The sequence below is a fragment of the Coffea eugenioides genome, chromosome 11 (assembly GCF_003713205.1).
Source record: "Coffea eugenioides isolate CCC68of chromosome 11, Ceug_1.0, whole genome shotgun sequence".
NCBI classification, from domain to species: domain Eukaryota; kingdom Viridiplantae; phylum Streptophyta; class Magnoliopsida; order Gentianales; family Rubiaceae; genus Coffea; species Coffea eugenioides.
Window position 1 is genome coordinate 23747779 of NC_040045.1, and position 20203 is coordinate 23767981.

General features: G+C 36.6%; 1 protein-coding gene across 3 annotated transcripts; it reads left to right on the forward strand.

Moving 5' to 3' along the window:
- Positions 1 to 2990: 2990 nt before the first annotated feature.
- On the forward strand, positions 2991 to 17655 carry LOC113751782 (cryptochrome DASH, chloroplastic/mitochondrial). 3 transcript variants are annotated; one of them, XR_003464857.1, is made up of 14 exons: positions 2994 to 3450; positions 4517 to 4656; positions 4765 to 4989; positions 5090 to 5215; positions 5309 to 5383; positions 5666 to 5782; positions 5869 to 5915; positions 6811 to 6887; positions 7048 to 7123; positions 7350 to 7419; positions 7611 to 7734; positions 12994 to 13043; positions 15598 to 16397; positions 16890 to 17655. XR_003464857.1 is itself a non-coding variant. In XM_027295916.1 (13 exons), the coding sequence occupies exons 1-13, from the start codon at positions 3012 to 3014 to the stop codon at positions 14379 to 14381; spliced, it is 1623 nt and encodes a 540-aa protein (XP_027151717.1). In that variant the 5' UTR covers positions 2991 to 3011; the 3' UTR covers positions 14382 to 15591. The 3 variants fall into 3 exon arrangements, 2 of the variants coding, with proteins under 2 accessions (XP_027151717.1, XP_027151716.1); XM_027295916.1 differs by lacking the exons at positions 15598 to 16397; positions 16890 to 17655 and adding an exon at positions 14325 to 15591 and having other exon boundaries at positions 2991 to 3450; XM_027295915.1 differs by having other exon boundaries at positions 15598 to 17655.
- Positions 17656 to 20203: the final 2548 nt, after the last annotated feature.

Here is a 20203-nt window from a genome sequence, read left to right on the forward strand (position 1 = left end):
GGACCTGCAATAGTTTGATTTTTGTCTTGGAGTGGCACATAACAAGGAATCGCTTTTTTCTTTTTGTATTTGTTTTCTCCATTTCAATTGGTAGCATTTCACTTCAAGAGTTGGTCAAAGACTCAAAGTATACTAGTTATCTAGCACATTAAAACTTTTATCTAATATCTAGCAAATCAAAACTTGTCGTTTCATGGAGAAATCTTTCAAAACCATTCACATTTTGTCAAATACATTTTTTCGTTCTTCATTTGAAAATGTTAATTTTAAATTTCTTACAAATTCAAGTTAGCAAAATTTTATCCTAACCTAAGTTTCCACCACTTTTTAGTCTAAAATCACCATGTGATTCACATGTAATGATTTTTATAAATAAAAGATTAGATTCCACTCTTTTTTAGCAATATTGAATATGAATTGAGTCAGATCTTACTTTTTAAAGGAAAAATATGAATACAGTTCAAGTCAAATCTTACTTTTTTTAATGGTAAAAACGAATATGAACCGGCTTATCTATTTAACTACAAATGGGATCTAACTTTTTTGTCTATAAAAAAATGATTTCATGTGATGGATTTAAAGTAAAATCTGTTAAAAAATTTAGGTTGAAACTAAATTTTACTTACTTAATTTTGTAAAGAACATAAATTATTATTTTAAAAGCGAAGGATGAAATGTTTATTTAGTGAAATGTGAGAGATATTTTGCCTGATTTTCCTTACTTTATCATGCGATGGTAGCTAAGGAAGAATCTTTTTTCTTTCGTCCAATTTCTCTACTTGGGAATCTAGCACAGCAAACTGGTCCCCTTATTACTGGCCAACAATTTAGATTCTCCGCCATGGCACCACGCAAAAACAATGGTACACAACAGCCCAAAACCATCTTGAACATTTTGGAAAAAAAAAATGTTTGACAGACTATCGGAAGACATAGAAGTCAAGGTCGCAGCAAATGAAGCTTGGAAAGTCTATGGAACCCTTCAACTGGGAAATCTTGTTGTCCAACACCTTCCTAATATCATTGAAAAAGTGGAGATATCAGAGTGAGATGGAGGGTGCAGGAACGATACTCAAACTTGGCCTTCCTGGTAATGGTTTGCTCTCTTTTTACTTTTGGAAATAAAAGGACCTATCTACAATGTTTTCCTACTTAAGTTGTAATACTGGTATGTATATCTTTTTTAATTTTCTTTTATTATTACTCAAGTCATATCATTGTGATTACTACTTTGCCCTTTAAGGGAAAGGGCACAAATGGTTGTTGTAGGCAACTGTAATTTTGAGAATCAAGGGCCGAAATTGGCCAAAAAAATGTTTTGATAACTTTATGGCCACGAAGCCTGTATTCTGCTCTATTAATTAGCAAAATATATGAAACCACTACATTACTGTAGGAAATTCCTATTATGATCGTTGTTTATACAACTTGTGATTTGTTTATGAAATAATAATAAGGGATAATTTTAGAGACCTCCCTCGAGTTGACGTGTCTGACTATTTCACTAGTCTTCCTGTATGTTTCAAAAATTGTATTGACCTCCTTTGATGTTTATTGTCTTATAACATCTAGGTCCAATTAGCAATTAAAAAGCAATATTAGGAAAGAGAAAATAACATGATTCCATCGTTGCCCTCATCTAGTATATTATTTAGTTAATTTAATACCAAACCACACATTAAAAAAAATATTAGAATTTACTGTTTATCATCAGGTATCAAATCACATATAGTATCAAAAAAATAGTGTGTCATTTTATATATTTCACTTAATATAAGATCTAAATTACTCTTTTCAGTTATAGACCCATTGTCAAAGGCGATCAATAACAAATAATAAAAAATCTGCAACCAAAATATCACAAAGAGTAAACTTTAATACCATAAAAATCTTTAGTAACTAACTTTAATATATTGACATGGATGTTTATGATGTTAAAGTTTGCTCTCTGTAATGTTTTGGTTGCAAATTTTTTTTTTATTATTTGTTGTTGATCATATTTGACAAATATGTATGTGACTGAAAAGAGAAATTTGGATATTGCATTAAATGAAAAATATAGAATGATATACTATTTTGATGCTATATGTGATTTGATTCCTAATGACAAACAACAAATTTTAGTATTTTTCTTTAATGTATGAGTTGGTATTAAATTAATTAAATAATGTAGTAGATGAAGGGCAATGGTAGAATCATATTATCTTCTCATTTCTAATATCATTTTTTAATTACTAGTTGGACCTAAATATTAAAAGGTAATTAACATCAAAGGAGATTTGTGTAATTTTCAAAACTTAGAGGGAAGCCAATGAAATAGTTAGAAACCTTGGGGGAGGTTTCTAAAATTATCCCTAATAATTTCTACAACTTTAGCTGATTCATAGTGGCGGTGACCCACGAAGTGCTCATTCTACCAATGCGCTATTATCACGTGGTAACCTCTTCTAGTCTAACAGATAAACAAACTATTATCAAATAGTCATGTATTCTAGTTTAGCAATTAATCACTAGAATATACCGTAAACTCATAAGAGATCACGAGTTTAAAACTTTTCACTTATATTAAAAAAAGGAGGAAAAATTAATTATAATTAAACAGTGAATTGTTGTTTCTTAATTAACACAATGGCAACAAAAAGTGCACGTACATGGCCAGTGTGAGGTGCCAAATTTTGTACTATCATTCAATACAAGTTTTTTTTTTTTTGGTATGAAATACCTAGATCCAGAATTACAAATAGTAATTGCAGAGAACAATTTATAGTAGTAGATGAAACTATTTAAAATTGGGTAGTTAAGATTGAATTTATGGGTATGAATTTTAACAAGTGACAAAAGTTGTTGCGTTTTTATAATATTATTATTGTCTCAATTTTTACATTGATTAATGTCATACCTGCATCAATTATATTGGGATCTACATTGTCGGGTACACATCCGCGGCAAGACTGCCCGCGGCGTAAAAGTAGTACCAGAAACTGAACTGACTACGTGTAAGCTTTCCAACCATGATCACATATTCTTCACTCTCCCATCCCATAGCTTTCCCATTCATCACACTAAGAAAATCAGCGACGAAAGTTTCATTTCTACTGCTTCTTCTCAAACAACCATTTCCAAGCAACTGCAAATTTGTTGCAGCCATGCACTCAAATTCTTCCGGAACAATGGCTGTTTCAGTTCCAGGAGTAAGTCCCCAAGAAATGGTCGCCATAGCTCAGGAAACCTTCCGGAGATGCACGTCATCGTCGTCTTCTGGTTCTTCATTGCCTGAGAGGAGAGGCAAAGGGGTGGCCATTGTTTGGTTCAGGAGTGATTTGAGGATATTGGACAATGAGGCTTTGATTAAGGCCTGGCTTTCATCTCAAGCTCTCTTGCCCGTCTACTGTGTTGATCCTAGGCTTTTCACCTCCTCCACCCATTACTTTGGCTTCCCTAAAACTGGAGGTATACCTTGTGCTCATTAGGCTGTACCTCTGAATTTCTCCATTAGATTATTCCGTTGAATTATATTTTGTTTAATTATCGTTTGAATACTTAGTTTAGTATCTCCCTTTTGGATCAATATTCAAGGATGGCAATTTGTTTGGACAAAAAAAGGAGTTTAAATTTTTGCCAGGTTCCAATATTGATAATTGTGCACTTAGAATATATACCTTGTGCTCATTATGTTGCATCTCTGGACTTTTACTTTAAATTATACTTCATTCATTTGATAAGATGTTCATTACTTGTCTTGGTATTTCCCTTTTGGACTAGTACTGTAGTATAACAAATTCTTGGATGTCAGCCTAAATCCCCGCCCCTCCATACTAAATCAACACCTTGAACAATTTTCTATGCTAGTTGTACAATTCATCAATGCATCAAATGTGTGGATTTAGGAAGAAGGGATATGGATTTAGCCTCTCCAAAAATCTTTTACATGAGAGTTTAGATCCTTGCCACATGTGAAATAACCAAAATCGTGCAATTGGGAAATGGGCTTATGTCTTGATCATCTAGGCCCGCTAGTGTGGATTTTTTAGCTGGTTTAATTGAATGGTTCACAGTAATAATGATTGAATATGACTTAATGGTGTGAAGACTCAGTATAGGGATAAGGTGTGCAGCCTCCTGATTGGAGTAAATCTACACTAGTAAACATTTTATTCGGAAGGGATTTAGGAAAATTAAAGACATACTTAAACTTGTAAAAATATTTTGGGCATTTACATATTCTGAGAACTTGTTTATCTTGCAGATATATTCAAAGATAACAACCATATAACCTATAACAATGCAAAAGTACCAGGACCTTCTTGTCAATTTTAGATAGATAGAAGATGATTGGACAGCTTGTTGGCAGAAGGAAATGTTGATAGTAACTTCTAGGCTATCCCTATTTTGACTTGTTTTTGTTCTTCTCAGTAAGAGCTTGACTGACCAAATTGTAATTGGAAATTCCATGCCTAAAAATTTGATAGCAAAGGTATATTAGTGATTTTGAGTTCTTTTGACATTTTTTGGGCAGTTTTGAGGGCTCAATTTCTCATGGAGTCTTTGGCTGACTTGAAAAATAACTTGAAAAGCCGTGGTCTGGACTTGTTGATTAAACAGGGGAAACCAGAGGATATACTGCCTTTGCTTGCAAAAGCACACGGAGCCCACACGGTTAATAAGTCTCCATCTTAAATGTTTTCTTTTCTACATCCAATAATTCTTTCAAAAACTATTGTTTCCGACTAGTGCCAATTGATTGATATTTTTACAAGTGTGTAGGTGTTTGCTCAGAAAGAAACATGCAGTGAGGAGTTGAATGTTGAGAGATTGGTTGCTAAAAACTTGAGACGAGTTGACCAGCCATTGTTGAAAGGGTTGTCCACTAAGCCAGAGTCCAAAACTGGTACCAAATTGCAGTTGATCTGGGGTGGTAGTTTGTACCATATTGATGACATTCCATTTGATTGTAAGTGTTTACCAGATGTCTATACGCAATTCCGTAAGGTATCATGTTTCTTCTCATAGGTTAGAGTAGAGACATTTTGCCTGTTAGAACAAATATCTCATGTATTGCTTCATGTGTCTGGATGATGCTACCTTGTAGTCTGTTGAGTCCAAGTCTACAGTGCGTGCTTGTTCAAAGATTCCAACAACACTTGGACCTCCACCAAACATTAGTGACTGGGGCACTGTTCCTGAAATTACTGAGCTCGGATTTCAGAAGCCAAAGGCATGTTTACTTTTATCTTCACATACATGATGATGCAGCATGTTTAACACACATGTAAGTTCCTTCAGCATTCTTTATTTTGTGCTGATACAGGTGGAGAAAGGAATGAGATTTGTGGGTGGTGAAAGTGCAGCTCTAAGTAGACTACACGAGTACTTTTGGAAAAAGGCAAGAAATCTTTGTTGGATAGGAATTTTGAGTTATGTTTTTCCTATGGGGATTAAGTTCAAGGCTATTTTGTGGTGCTAAGCAAGACCTTGTATCAATTGGAAGTCATTTAAGATATTCCACTGTTTACTGTTATGTTGCACTTAATACCTTAGAAACCACTAACGTTGAATTCTCAAGTTTGATAGCTTTTGTCTGCAAATTCAAGTTCTAACGGAATGTAAGTGAAAGTAATCAAATTATGAGAGTGTGGTGTTCAAACATCATCGTATATTCCTGTAGGATCTGCTGAGGATTTACAAAGAAACTAGAAATGGGATGCTAGGTCCTGATTACTCAACAAAATTCTCTCCTTGGCTTGCTGCGGGAAACCTTTCTGCTCGTTTCATTTATGAGGAGGTATAACATTATTTACATTCTTAGTAATGGGCAGTGATAATATCAGTTTAATTCATAGTAAAAGCATGTTCTCCATTTATTTTAAGGTAAAGAGATATGAAGCTGAGAGGCAATCAAATAATTCAACATACTGGTAACTAGATCTCCTCTATATTTCTTCCTTTCTTTGTGTATTTCAATGATTACATCGGGAATTGCATGTAAGTTAATGAACATATGTGGACAAATTAAATCATATCTTTCAAGATTTCCTATTTATTTTGAGTAAAGTAAGCAATGAGCTGAATGGTTTCTAGGGACTTCTCTCTGGAACAATTGAGCTCCCAAGCTAGTATTCTCAAACTTGCAAGTCCAATCAAATAAGTTTTGGAAACTGACATGGGTCTGGAATGCCACAATCCAACGAGAGTGGACTTTCTTTACTTGTTTAATTAATTTGTAAAAGTTGTATGGGTTTGAAGAACAAAATAGTCATTGCTGTAAATTGATGGCTCTCGAGGGGTTATACTAAAGCCCTCACTGCTTCAGCTATCAAAAAGTCAGTTAAACAACTTGACCACTGAAGAAGGCAAAGGCTGGGCAAGAGACTTGGCCAATGCCATGCCATGATTTCCTTTCAAGTATAAACTGAAGCTCTAGATTGAGAAAAACCAGAAAAAATTATCAAAGATATTCTTCCTAGAATTATTTGTGGGGAAACTGTGCATAGTGTATTTGTTACCTTTCATGTAAAGTCATGTACGCTATTTACTGTTTAAATTATGTCAGTCTTTGAAAGACGCATGCTTCTATTTTCAACTTACATGTCTTTGAATTAAAAGATGCACCTTAACAACACTAACATCACTCAGTGTGTTCTTGCAAGGACTATTTGTTATACTTTGTCAGTCTATTATTTTGTTGTCAACCTTTATGCCCATTTGTACCTCAAAAAGGTCCACACGTGTTGAAAATTGTAATAGTGTATATATTCCAAGAGGAAAATAAATCTCTTTATCATTTTTCTGATATAATTTTAATGTGTTCAGGGTTTTGTTTGAACTGATATGGAGAGATTACTTCAGATTTTTGTCTATTAAGGAGGGAAACACTCTCTTTAATCCAGGTAAAATGAGGTGCCATTTCTAAGTGATTGATAAAAATAAAAAATGCTTCCAGTTCTTGAATTTACAACCTAGCTCAGGTAGCTGCATTCTTCTGAAACTTGTGTAAACTTTTCTAATTTAATCAAATTTATGCTGTTTGTTTACTTTTTCTGCATTCAGGTGGGCCCAGAAAAGTGGAGGTTAACTGGAACCAAGACAGCATTCTTTTTGATGCTTGGAGAGATGGTCATACTGGGTATACTTTCTATCCACTGCTTTGGTTGTGGCCACTAGATGTTGTGGAAAATCACATTTCTATGCTCAAATTGGACAGCAGATCTCTTTCTCTCCCCTTCATCCCTTTAAAAAGAAAAATAAAAGGAAAGTACAGGGAAATCGATATGTTGATCTTGATCAAGATAACATATGCTAACTTACCTTTTATGTTGTATTGACTCATTTCTAATGTTGCTAAAAACTAGGTACCCTCTTATAGATGCAAATATGAGAGAACTGTCAACTACAGGGTTCATGTCAAATCGAGGCCGGCAGGTACTAACATACACTAAAGTTATAGTTGAGTGATTCTGGATTGCTGCGTTGTCACCTAGAACAGTAGTAATTAGTAAAACAAAAAGACCATCCCATCTTTTGATAGTAGAGTAGCAGTTGCCTTACAAAAATCTCATTTGAACTCAAACTTGAATTACGAACCTATCTTTTCAATTTATATCCTGCCACAGATTGTATGCTCCTTTCTTGTTCGAGACATGGGTATTGATTGGCGAATGGGAGCTGAATGGTTTGAATCATGCCTTTTGGACTATGATCCTTGTTCCAATTATGGTAACTGGACATATGGTGCAGGTATTTGTTTTCTGAGTATTACACGTTTATCTTCATGAATTTTTTTTTGTGGTTTGATATTTGAATAAATGGCCAAAATAGTACTAAACTATCTAAGATGATGCGAGTTGGTCACCGAACCTTTTTTGTGGCCAAAAGGGTCGCTCAATTCCCTAAAACGAGCCTTTAGGATCATTTCGAACAATTTAGCCAGTAAACCAGCTAGAAAAAAGCAAACTTGACCCACTGTTGTAGGTTTTCAAGGGTAAAAATGTCCTATTCTGATTGACTTAATTTTTCTTTAAACAAAAATCAAACTTTAGGGGTTAATCCATATTTTGGCAAAACTTCATAGGAGGTAAATATAATTAATACAAAAAATCACCAACACATCATCTTCTTCCTCTTCCTCCTCCTCCACCTTCACTGTCCACTGCCACTGTTGCATAACCCACCACCGCACCCTCTCTCCTCCCCTCTCATCCCCTCCTTTCACCCATTTCCCCTTCCCTCCCCCCTTCCCCAGTGACCAGATCTGGTCGCTGTGATCCAAAAAAAAAAAAAAAGTACCCACAACATCAGTTTCTTCCTCCTCCTCCACCACCATCACCTACCCACCCACCCAGCCACCACCACTGTTCTTTTCAACCAAATCAGAGCCAATTATTAATGAAATATTATCCGATGATTGGGCTTAAGAGATTGAAAAAGAGCTATCAAATTTAAATCCAAGATTGACCCATGAAACTGTTTGTATATTCTGATGAAATTAGGTAAAGACCCAGAAAAAGCTTCAAGCATTTACTCAGTTTTTATGCTAAGAAAAAGCTTCAAGTATTCTGATGAAATCAGGCCAAGTACTTCTATTTATGGTTTCATGCTGAGAATTTATGCTTAAAATCATTCAATGAAGGAATTTTGGGTTGTTATTAAAGAAACGAAAGAAAATGGGTGTCATATTGATGAGGATACATATACAAGAATTTCCTCAGATCTTCGAAATTCAAACTTGGTTAATGATGGGACTGCTCTGAAGCATTTTTATGAGAGAATGATACAAGAAAAAGCTATGGAGACAGTTGTGCAAAGGGTGGTTGATGTGGTCTGATTGGAGTGGTGAATTGGAGAGAGAGTTGGGAGGAGATGAGGTTTTCAGTATTTGTGGCACATGACAATAATTCCACAATTGAAATTATACAGCCAAATATCAATCAGCTAAGAAGCGGCTCAAAACTGTCCGTGTTCCTTTTGTTGTCATGGAATTCTCTGTTGGTGGCGAGTGGTCAAGGGGGGAGGAGAGAAGGAAGTTGTAAGGAAGGTGGCGGAGGGGTAAGAGGAGAGAAAGAGATGGCATTATTTGGACATTTTTGTCCCTGAAAACTTGTAATTCCAGTTAATTTACCAAAAAATGATTCTAAAGGCTCGTTTTAGGGAGTTGAGTGACCTTTTTGGCCACAGAAAAAGTTCAGTGACGAGGTCGTACCATTTTAAATAGTTTGGTTACCATTTTGACCATTTACTCTTGATATTTTATGTGTCCATCATAATTGAAAAGGTTAACTTTGTTAAGGGAAAAAAAGAATGAGCTATTCTGATTTAGGACAGTTTTTAGCAAGGAACTTGCAAGCATTCTTCTTCGGACAAAAGCTGAAGTTTCTGGCATTTTAATTCGCTCAGCTGTGATTTCAATGATAAAAGGATTTTTCTGATGTTTGCCACTGGGGAGTTGTTGATGCATACAATAAGCCATCTAAGCCCACACTCTAATTTATTACTTCCCTTTCTTTTAGTCACTTTCCCTATTAAACTTCACTTTTCCAAAAAAACTAACACTGTACGACACCGTTCACCAGTGCCTACTGGGCCAATGTTTAGACATACCTACGGTAAAACAGGATCATCGAGGTAGATATAAAGTAGGACAGGAAAGTGGAAGAATATTTTCTAGTTTCTGGAGATGATGTTTTAGCTTTTGACAGTTCCAGTTATACATTCTTTATCGGTTAAGTGCACCTAGCAGCATTCTTACAATTAAGGATGATGAGGTACATTTTGAGAGGTCATCTTACAGAAGCAATGAATGGCCTAGTAGGTCTTAGGTGTCCTTTTAGTTATCTTCATTGCTGTCCTTTTAGTTATCTTGTGTTATGGAAAAATTTTGTGAATGTGGCTTTTGAAATCCAACCATTAGCATGGATCCTTTTTTCTTTATTGTTTGGTTCAAGGGAGATTCCAAGCCTTACAAGGGGAAAGGGGAAAGGGGAGGACTTGAGCATGGAACCAGGGACCTTACCATTACCTGACCACTGTCCCTACTAGCTGAACTGGGTCTTGGGACAAGCATGTTCTTCTACCTATACTGCACAGAGATTAAACAATTAGGTTGAAGTGGTTTGACTTTGTTTCTACAAAAATCGTGTTGGTGTACTTGATGTAACTCGTGCATGGATAGAGACATCAAAGCAAACATTGACATCCATAGTGTGTAGGATATACATTATCCCGCATCATAAATATTTTAGCATAATCCTATAGATCTTGTATTGGTTTGTTTAGGAATTTCATCTATGTGATGAAGCGGTCTTAATATCAAACACAGACCCAGACATTATGTTGCTTTACTTTGTGGTTTGTATTTTCTTTTGTGCAGTTGTCAGTTTAGCAAATGTTCTGCCTATGGTTCGTAACAAGGGTTCAACCCTTTTTTTTTTTTTAATAAATCCTGCTTTGGCTAAAATGTGATTTCATGTTGACCACTGAAAGAAGAAAAGAAGAATCTCACTATGCCTCAATGGTAGATGTTCCCAAAATATTTTGACTGACTATTTTAGTTCTGAACAGTTCTATTAAAAGTAGGTTGGATTTTCCCATTTTTCCACTCCCACTGTGGCACAACCAAAACCCCATGTCATGCTTGTTATACGAAAAAGCATAAAGAATTTCTGTGAAATTCTGTACAATGTTAGAGAAGTTGTCTATACTGGTGCTGGGTTTCTGATGATGGATCAAACTTCTTGTATTTATGCAATGTCTTGAAGAAGTTTAAGTACAGTACATTTCCAAGAAAATTAATGCTTTTTATTTGGACTTCAGTTTGAGGAAAACTATGTGAATCAAAATTGAAGTAGAATAAAATTCTCAATTTTGTTATCCTTTCATGATTGGGGGAGTGTGAGTGCTGGAACAATGTTTTCCTGGATTTTTTCATATCGTAGCATATTAATAAGATTAATTAAGATTTCTTTATTTCTAATGACAAGTGACTAAAGAAAAAGTTTCTATACTAGCATTTTTCCTCTTTTTGTTCTATTTACCTGAGAAAAGCTATTTTCTTCACTTATGCAAAGCCACGGGGCAAGATCATAATCATGAAAGAAGTAATCTCCAATGGTTTTATATAGATGGAAAGGTGAGAGGGATAGTAAGCAGGAGGTCTTGGGCTCAAGACCTCCCACTTACCCAAAAAAAAAAAACGGTTTTATATTATCAAATCAGTTTTTTCAGCATCACAAGTAACTAAAATGGTCATATATAAGTGATGAATTGATTTATGCTCCTTTGACTTTCCAGTCTTGGGAAGAATTCTTAAACTAGATGGCCAAGCAACCAATCTTTGGAAGGTTACAGTCTTGCTCTAGCCTGCCTATAGCTTTAGTTTGATTACTGCAGTGAATTTCTTTTTCAATACATTGTTTAGCCTCCTAACATGAAGCTTCCTCCATCCTCAATTGCAAGATATGTGATACTTTGACTTCCTCTAGTTCCTGCTGCCTCCATAGTTGCAATAGGAAATTATGGTGGCATTGTCTTTTCTTCCTTCAAATGATTTTTTGCTTATAATTGCTCTTCACAAATTTCTCATAGCCACTTAGCCATTAGGAGCTAGTCAATTTTAAGCATATTTCTCACTGGATCTCAAGTACACAAAGGAATTTAAGTTTTAAGTTCATGCTATCTGTCCTTAAGGTATATGTACTTTTGATCAAATTCCAGGAGTGATTATAAACAAGATGGGAAGTTTGCCAAATTTGTTTTAAGAAAAGTAATTTTTCCTCCTTTTGACAAGTAAACTTTTGCATGTTGCAAGTGTCAATTCTTTTCAAAATACCATTGGGCATGATTTCATATTTGTGCTTCCACTGAGGTGGGCTGGATGGAGTTTTTCCTGTTTTCCTCAAATCTCTTTCAATGGTTGATTCCCTTCGAATGTGCAACCTTTGAAATGGCTTACTAGTTGACAAACAACAAAGACCAGCTGAGAAAAATTAATTATGATATTCCAACCCGACATCCAACATTGAAACTCAATGGAGTATTTTCAGCAGAGGAAGATAAAGTTTTCTTTTTTTCCTGTCTCCTTTAATTCCAGCAAATGTCGACTTTCTTTGGCCCTGTCAGCATTCTGCTAAAACCTTTTGCTATAGTGATGAAGGGTAGAGATGGGGCCTCCTTGTATGCTTTAGAGCTGAGGAGAAAATCTCATAGGAAATCCATTTGGTAACAACTGAGGGATGGTTACAGCAAACGCTTTCCTGCGCAATCCAGTCTGTAAAATTATATTCTCAACAGTGGATACAAAAGAAAATCTCCAATGACTTAGTCTTATCGAGTTCTATTTTCACAGAATTAATCTGGTGCATTTTCTTATCCTTAGTTACACATTGATTAGAATGCTGTAAAGCCTCAGGAATTTGCTTTTTTCTCTTTAAAAGGAAACTGATGTTAACATAAAGCTTCCCAATTATCTCTTTGGTCCATAATGCATGCATTTTGGAGACAATTTTGGCAGTGTGCTCAGCAGGCTAATGGGTCCAAGTTTCTTGATGTCAGAATCCAGTGTCCTGCTGTTCGGATGAACCAGTTCACTACAACATTGATTTTTTATCACTTAAATAAGATTTTGTACATGTGCTCTTATTACACAATGTCTCTCTCTGGCCCTCTGTCCCTCTCTCCTGCCTAAGCTTTAAAATTTGTACATAGTATTGGTATAGTTAATGTCCAATCGCCCTCTGCTTTACCAACTGCATTCGTTGAACATGTTTGAGGTGTATGTTTGCTGCCAAAAGGTTCTTGATGCAGGCAACTTTTGTGATTTTTCATGCGGCAAAGGTTCTCTTCATCAAGTTTGAATTGTTTTTCTTGTTAATATGGTTCAAAACCCTTAATTTTTTTGTGAACATTCTTCTAGAGTGGCATCCTACATTTGTGGTTTTCTCTTTCTGCTATGCATATAGACTTGCAAATCTTATGCTTAGTTTCTGCATTCTTTTCATTAAGGTGTTGGGAATGACCCGAGAGAGGACCGCTATTTCAGCATTCCCAAGCAGGTTAGTTCTTCAGAATTTTCAAATACTTCAGTTGAATTATGCATAGCTGGTGTTTCAGCCTTATGGGTTGCTGTTCCGATGTGTGTTAATTGTCTCACCCACAAGAAAAAAATAGAAAAAGCCAACAGTTTGATTATCATATTTTTTGTTGTATCGGGACTTGTGTTTTCTTAAAATGGCAAACACTCTCACAGACAATGACATTGTTGCGTTTGACAAAATGAAGTCGCAGTTTGCTCTTTGTTGGTGGGAAATTTCCCAAGATAATTGACATTTTAAACCCAATTTACAATTTTCTGAATGTAATATTCATGATGAAAGAAAATGACTTCAGTGACGCCTACAAGCTAAGTTAAAGTCATGGTTTGAGACCTTAGGCAATAAATAAAGTTTATGCTTCTAAAATAGTTCACATCTAGTGCAGAAGAGGCATCGTTCTCACCCAACAAGCAACTAATAAAACTTGACATTTGGAAATTAACTTGTCTCAATGTCAATAAATGAAGCTTTATTGGTCTAATATAGTAAGGATTCTAGATTTCAAACTCAAGGTGAGGGCTATTACCAAAGTAGTGGAGAGTGGCTGATTAGTAAAATCACATTGTGGAACTTGGTCTTTTTACACAATGATGTGGAAGAGAGGCATAGAGTGGATAAGAAATGATAAGAAAGCCTGCTGTTACCTCTTTTAGGTTATAAAAAGAATAGGAGAGAAGAGAAGTGTCAAATTGTGAATCTTCTTAGTTGGTGGAAGCAAATGTTAGAACAGAAGATGAAGGACACAATAACTAAGATGGTTGCGACCTTTCATTTTCATTCTTCACTTTTCCCCCTGCAAGTTGCAGACAATGGAACTTAACTTTTATTTTCCTTGGCATCCTTCACTTTTTCCACATAATGTCTCCTGTTCTTTTATTTTTCACCTGGCTTGTGTTCTTTTATTGTTTCTCCTGATTAAATTTCTCTTCCTTTTGTTTCTCTGTTAAGACTCCAAAGATACATGTTCAAATGCCATCTCATTCTGAAAAAGTTGAACCCATGGCTTAGTTTGAAAAAAATATATATGAGACAAATTATGTGGCTTTTCATCATCTTGAGACCTTTCCTTTTTGTTTAGATATTTACCAAATCCAGCTGGATTTCAGTTTTATCTTGTTTATAGGCTTCCATATGTTTGGTCATGTAAATGAGATATATGTTTTGTTGTGTCATTTTCTTCTAAAATTAGCTTAACATTTTACCAAATAAATGCTGATTAGCTAATTGTCTACATATTTACAGATGACACTTATTGTTCAAACATGCAAAACTGGAGGACCCGTAAGGAAAGTGAATTAAGGTTTATATGTCATGCATGCCCCTCCCCAAATGTGTATATAGCTTTTCAAGCCATATATGAAGAGGATTCATACTGAAGAGAATTTCTGGCTTATAGTTTTAGCTTTTTTGGTGAAATCAGTTTGGATTTAACATTAGGGACATTCGGAAACTTCAGTATTCTAGAGAATCTGTTTCAGATTTTTCGAGTTGATATTCAGGCTAAGAAATCTAGTCAATTATCATGCTCTTTCTTAGTGATGAAGCTAAATCACATGATTTGTTGGGTAACTACTGCATAAGCTGCAGCTTGTCATAGCTGGTTTATAGAGTTTATGTTCTTGTTAACACAAGTATTATGCTTCAACTGTCCATTTGATGTAATGGTTGACTTGGCGATGGAGTTTTGGTTTGAAACCCACCAGATGGCCCTCTTGTTCTACTCTGTTTCCAAACTGTTTACGGTGGATCTGGAGTCATTCTTTTGCTGAATACTTGCACGGATTTTATATGAAGCTTCATTGTCCTTGATGTAATCAAAATGAGATTCTTGCTTATGTTTCATAGCCAGAGATCTTTAAAACAACAAATTTTGATGTGGATTAGCACCTTATTGTGGCTGGAACTCATTATATGACTCAAGAGAACGAACTTTTTGAGTCATAATTTTTGGAAAGCTTTCAGTGCATTTGACAGGCTTCAAGGGATCTAAAAACAATTTTAAGTCTGCAGTGGAAGTCTGAACTTTCCTGGTGGGTTGAGGGAAAAAAGATAAAAAGTTTCACATGACCTTTATTATTAAATACTCACTACAGATTTCAGTAGAAAGAATCTCAATGTTTTCATCCTAATGAAATAGGTATTTTGTTGATTATTTAACTCTAGAAACACAATTTCGTTGTCAAGTAAAGGACTCTAAAATTTCACTTTTCACGTAAGATAATTGCTGGATTCATTGTGAAGTGAAATGATACACTAGAATAAAATTTGCCTACAACACTTGTAAGAATTATAAGAGAGTAGTTCTGCCTGTCTGCGTAAACTTAGCTGTGTATGTGCTTATTTGCATTTGCATATGTTTTATTATCATCTGAATTCTACAATTCTTCATCTTCTGTTTTGGTTTGAACCAATGAAAGGAAGCTATTTAGGAAACAATGAGGTTGACATAGATGCAAATAATCTTTTAATTGCATTTGTTCGTTCACCATATGATATTTTGTTTTACATGATATAGGCTCAAAATTATGACCCTGAAGGGGAGTTCGTAGCTTACTGGTTACCAGAGTTGCGAGCACTGCCAAAAGAGAAAAGGAATTTCCCAGGACATTTGTACATTAAACCGGTTGTAGGCCTCAAGCATGGGGGCAGCAATAAAACCAGTTCTAAGACAAGAACTGCTGGGCGTGCAAAAACATGGAAGTGATTTGCAAGACAAAGGAATGAGTTAGAATTTGCTCATGAACTGGCTTGTTGACTTTTTTTCTGGAAAGGACTATAGACTATTATATATATAGGATCAAAAGATTTACACGTGAAGGGTAAGTAGCTTTTAAAGTATGCCATGGGGGGAGCAATGTTCGCACATAACATCATATTTAAGCTTGAAGACAACTTTTCCCACACTATGACTAACAAGATTACTTTGCCTTCTAACAAAAGAAAACCTACTCACTTCAAAACCTTCTCTCAATCGATCAATGTCCAGTAGCAACCCATTGAGATAACTGCTAGTCTCAGTGCCCAAGCTTCCAGGTATGTTGCCTCAAGCCTAAAGTTGAGTTGATTAGCCCAGATTGTGATTATTTTTCCATCGCCGTCCCTTGCCACAATCCCACAACCTGCTTTGTTAATTTGAGGTTGGATTGCTGTGTCAACAATTTAGCTTGATGAAGGCTGGTGGTGGGGAAGTCCAGGTTGCTTCCGTGGTGTTCCCCACGGTTCTTGGACGTTCTTGGACATTCTTGTACTCCATCTTCAGAGCCTCCCTGTATTCCCTCCATTATCTGAATGTCTTGTCCACCAAGAATAGAACCGGTGAGCTCTTTCTGTCAAAGTTCTCATTTCTGGCTTTCCGAAGTTGCCACAAGAAGTTTGCAGTCGGTTCAATCTGTTCCCTACCATTAGGTCTTTCCATTGCTGATTGCTGCCTTTCCCACCATCTCCAAAAATTCCACCTATCATCCCAAAGTCAATCCTATTGGATAGGGAAGATTTTCCAAGCAAGCTGTACATTGCTACAAAAAAACAGCACATGATCAATAGTTTCTATCTCATATCCACAGCATCTACAAATCGGATCAACCTTCTTTGTTAGTTGGGATAATATTGTTCAGGCATTTCCAAAGAAAGTGTTTTATTTTATGTTTAAATTCAAACTCTGTAGTTTTTTCCATACCTTGGCTTCCCCTCTCCCGTGACTGGGCTCTTCCTCCCTTCAAGCACGTTGTTTTATCATTATCAGCCGGTATTTTTGCCATGCGGTATCCGGAATTCGCTGAATATACTCCCATCTTGTCTGCACTCCAGAAATAGCTATCTAGTCCTTCAAAGAGGCTGAGAGGTATCTGCTCGACTAAGCTCACATTCCTTTGTGGAGAAAAGGTTGGCAAGTAGGTCTGTGTTCCAGTTCCTCGCAGCTCTCAGTTCCAGCACATAAACCAGGTCGCAATTTGGAGGTTTCTGGGCTTGGACCTTTCCATCATTAGAGTTTGGGACCCATCAGTAGAGTTTGGGAACATCATATATGGCCACTACCAACTGTTTTCCTCCCTCTTTTTGCCAGTAGATCAAGCGAGCTAAGTAAGCTTTGCCAAATCTTTGGAGGCTGTTGGCTTCTTCTTCACTTCAAAAGTTAAGCTCCTGGGGAAGTATTCAGCTTTCATTACCTTGTTTACCAGCAGGTTCAAGCAGGTAACGAACCTCCACAGTTGCTTAGCCACGAGAGCTGAGTTGAAGTGATGGATATCCCTGAATCCCATTCCCCCCTCCCTTTAAGATTGCACATTTCCTCCACTTCATCCGGTGCATTTTGTCCTCTCCATTATTGTTTTCCCACAAAAATTTGGCTACTTGGGAGTTTACTTCTTTGCACAGGTAACCTGAACACAGACATTGAGTAGGCTGGCATAGTTGAACCACTAACTTGATCAGGACTTCCTTTTCTGCGGGGCTGAGTAGCTTTCCCATTGCAGTTTTTTGTCCAATCTTTCTTTGATGTATGTAAATATCGCCTTCTTTGATCTGCCAATCACTAGAGGTAATCCAAGGTATTTGCCATCTGTGACAATTCTAATTCCTAGCATGGTACTTACTATCATCTCCTTTACTTTTGCGCCTATGTCTTTAGTGCCGAGTACAGAGTATTTTTGCAAGTTCACCAGCTGACCCAAGGCAGTCTTATAGATTTTGAGAATTTTCATTACTTCACCTGCTTCAGAACTGTTAGCTTTGCAAAAAAAAAAAAAAAAAGGTGAGTCGTCAGCAAAAAATAAATGAGAAATAGAGGGGTAGTTTTTTGCAATTTTCAGAGCAGAAAGGAGGTTCTTGTAGATTGCTTGTCTTAATAAACTTGATAATCCCTCAGCACAAATTAAGAAAGAATAAGGAGGCAAGGAGATAAGGAGACAAGGGGTCTCCTTGCCTTATGCCTCTACTAGGGATCCCGTAGCCAGTTTTGGCACCATTAATATTAAAAGAAAAGGACAGAAGACCTGCATGCAACAATCCACTTAACCAACTTGGGCAAAAACCCATCTTGAACATGACACAAGCTATGAATTTCTACTCTACCCTATCATCCGCCTTGGCCATGTCTAATTTCAGGGCCATGAAGGCATCTTTCTCAGTTCTCTTGTTTTCAAGGTGGCAGATGAACTCATAAGCCACAATAACGTTATCCAAAATGTCTGCGGGGAACAAAAGCTGATTGACTCTTACTAATACACTTATTTAACAGAGGTTTTAATCTATTTACCAATACTCGGGAGATAATCTTGTACAAGACGTTACAAAGACTTATTCATCTAAAATGGGACACTACGGTCGGGGAGTTAAATTTGGGGATCAAGGTGATTAAAGTTTCATTTAAGCACTTAGGAACGCAACCAAAGGCAAAGAAAGATTGTAGCACCAACACCGTTTCTAGCAATGATATGCCAAAATTTCTGGAAAAAGGTAGGGGACATACCATCCGGTCCGAGGACCTTACTAGGATGCATTGAAAAGAGTGCCTTCTTGATCTCCTTTTCACTTACAGGTTTGGTGAGGTATAAGTTCATCTGGTCATTCACAGATTTTGAAATTCCCTCTAGAATGTCTTCCCACCCCGCTGGTTGGAATGTAAAGAACAGCATATCGTAGCAGTCAGTGATTTCTTGAGCAATTTCTTCTTCTATGTTACACCATGTTCCATTCCCCCTCTGAAGTCTGCTGATTATGCTTTTCTTTCTTCTATTGGCCTCGCATGAAGGAAGCCTGAGTTCCTATCCCTCTCCTTTAGCCATTTCAATCTTGCTTTTTGGCTCCAAAAGACCTCTTCATTGTGTATGCCCTGTTCAACTGCTCATGTAGCTGCATCCATGGTTCAAAGCCGCAGTCGCGGTCGTGATTGTGGCCCGGACCGTTCCACATTAGTTTCGACATATTAATCGCGGTTTCGGCGAGACGCAAATTTTTGAGACATTTAATATTTTAAAAATTGTAAAAAAAAAAAGATAAACAAAAATAAGAAAAAATTAACAAAAATAATAAAAATTCGAGTTGACTAGGGATGATTCGGTCGTTCCTATCCATCTCGGAAACGTCTTGGCCGAGTTCTCGGTGACTCGATCGAGTTCTCGGCGACACATTATCTCGAAATCATCTCGTCTAGGTATCGAAATGGAAGGTCCCGTTCCAATGACTACTCGGTTGAGTCGTCTCGGTCTCGGCCAAGTCTTTGAACCATGCCTGCATCAATTCTCTGCTTCTGGCCTCCACTGAACTTCCCTTAACCCTGTTGATCTTGTCTTTGATCTGATTAATTGCCTTGCCAGCGTTTCTGTGCACTTGTTTATGCCATTTGAGTAGAGCCACTCTAAAATCTTTAACCTTTTTGCTGATCTTGATTAACGCCGGCCCCTGTTGCTGTCCATTCCAAGCTTTCCTCGCCACCTCATTGACCTCCTGACTTTGTAGCCATTTTCTATCAAATTGGAAGCATTTTTTGTTCTACCTGGATTGGGCCTGGTGTCCAGCATTAATATGCAGTGGTTAGATGGTTGTTTTCTAATGTGTTCCACCTGAGCTTTGTCATGATTCTGGAGCCAGAATTGGGATGCCTGTGTTCTGTCAAGTCTCTCTTTAAAATCTCCCTCAGAACCCAAATGTTGCACCAAGTCCACGGGATCCCCACAAATCTCGCCTCTATCACCTCATTGCTATGAATGATTTGTTGAAGCTTTTAAAGGTCCAATTCTCTGTTACTCTCCCACCCCATTTTTCTTGATTAGAAGTGATATCATTGAAATCCCCTATTATTACAAAAAGCTCCCCCCCCCCCCCCAACTGACACTTTCTGTTGCTCAATTCTGCCCATTGTTTCTTCCTTTTTTATCAGTACTAGCATACATAAAAATTAGCCACCAATTTTGGTCACAATCCTGATCAACAAATATGAATTTCTATGAACCAACCACGAGTGTTTATATTTTGAATTTTTTGGCCATACGTCCACAAGACAGCCATCCCACCAGAACTTGCTTGTTAACGACATACTCTAAGTTTTAGAAAGAGTTGATATGTTTAATTAGTAAACTTAAATGAGCATATGGTTTTTATATAGTCTAAATCTTAGTGCATGA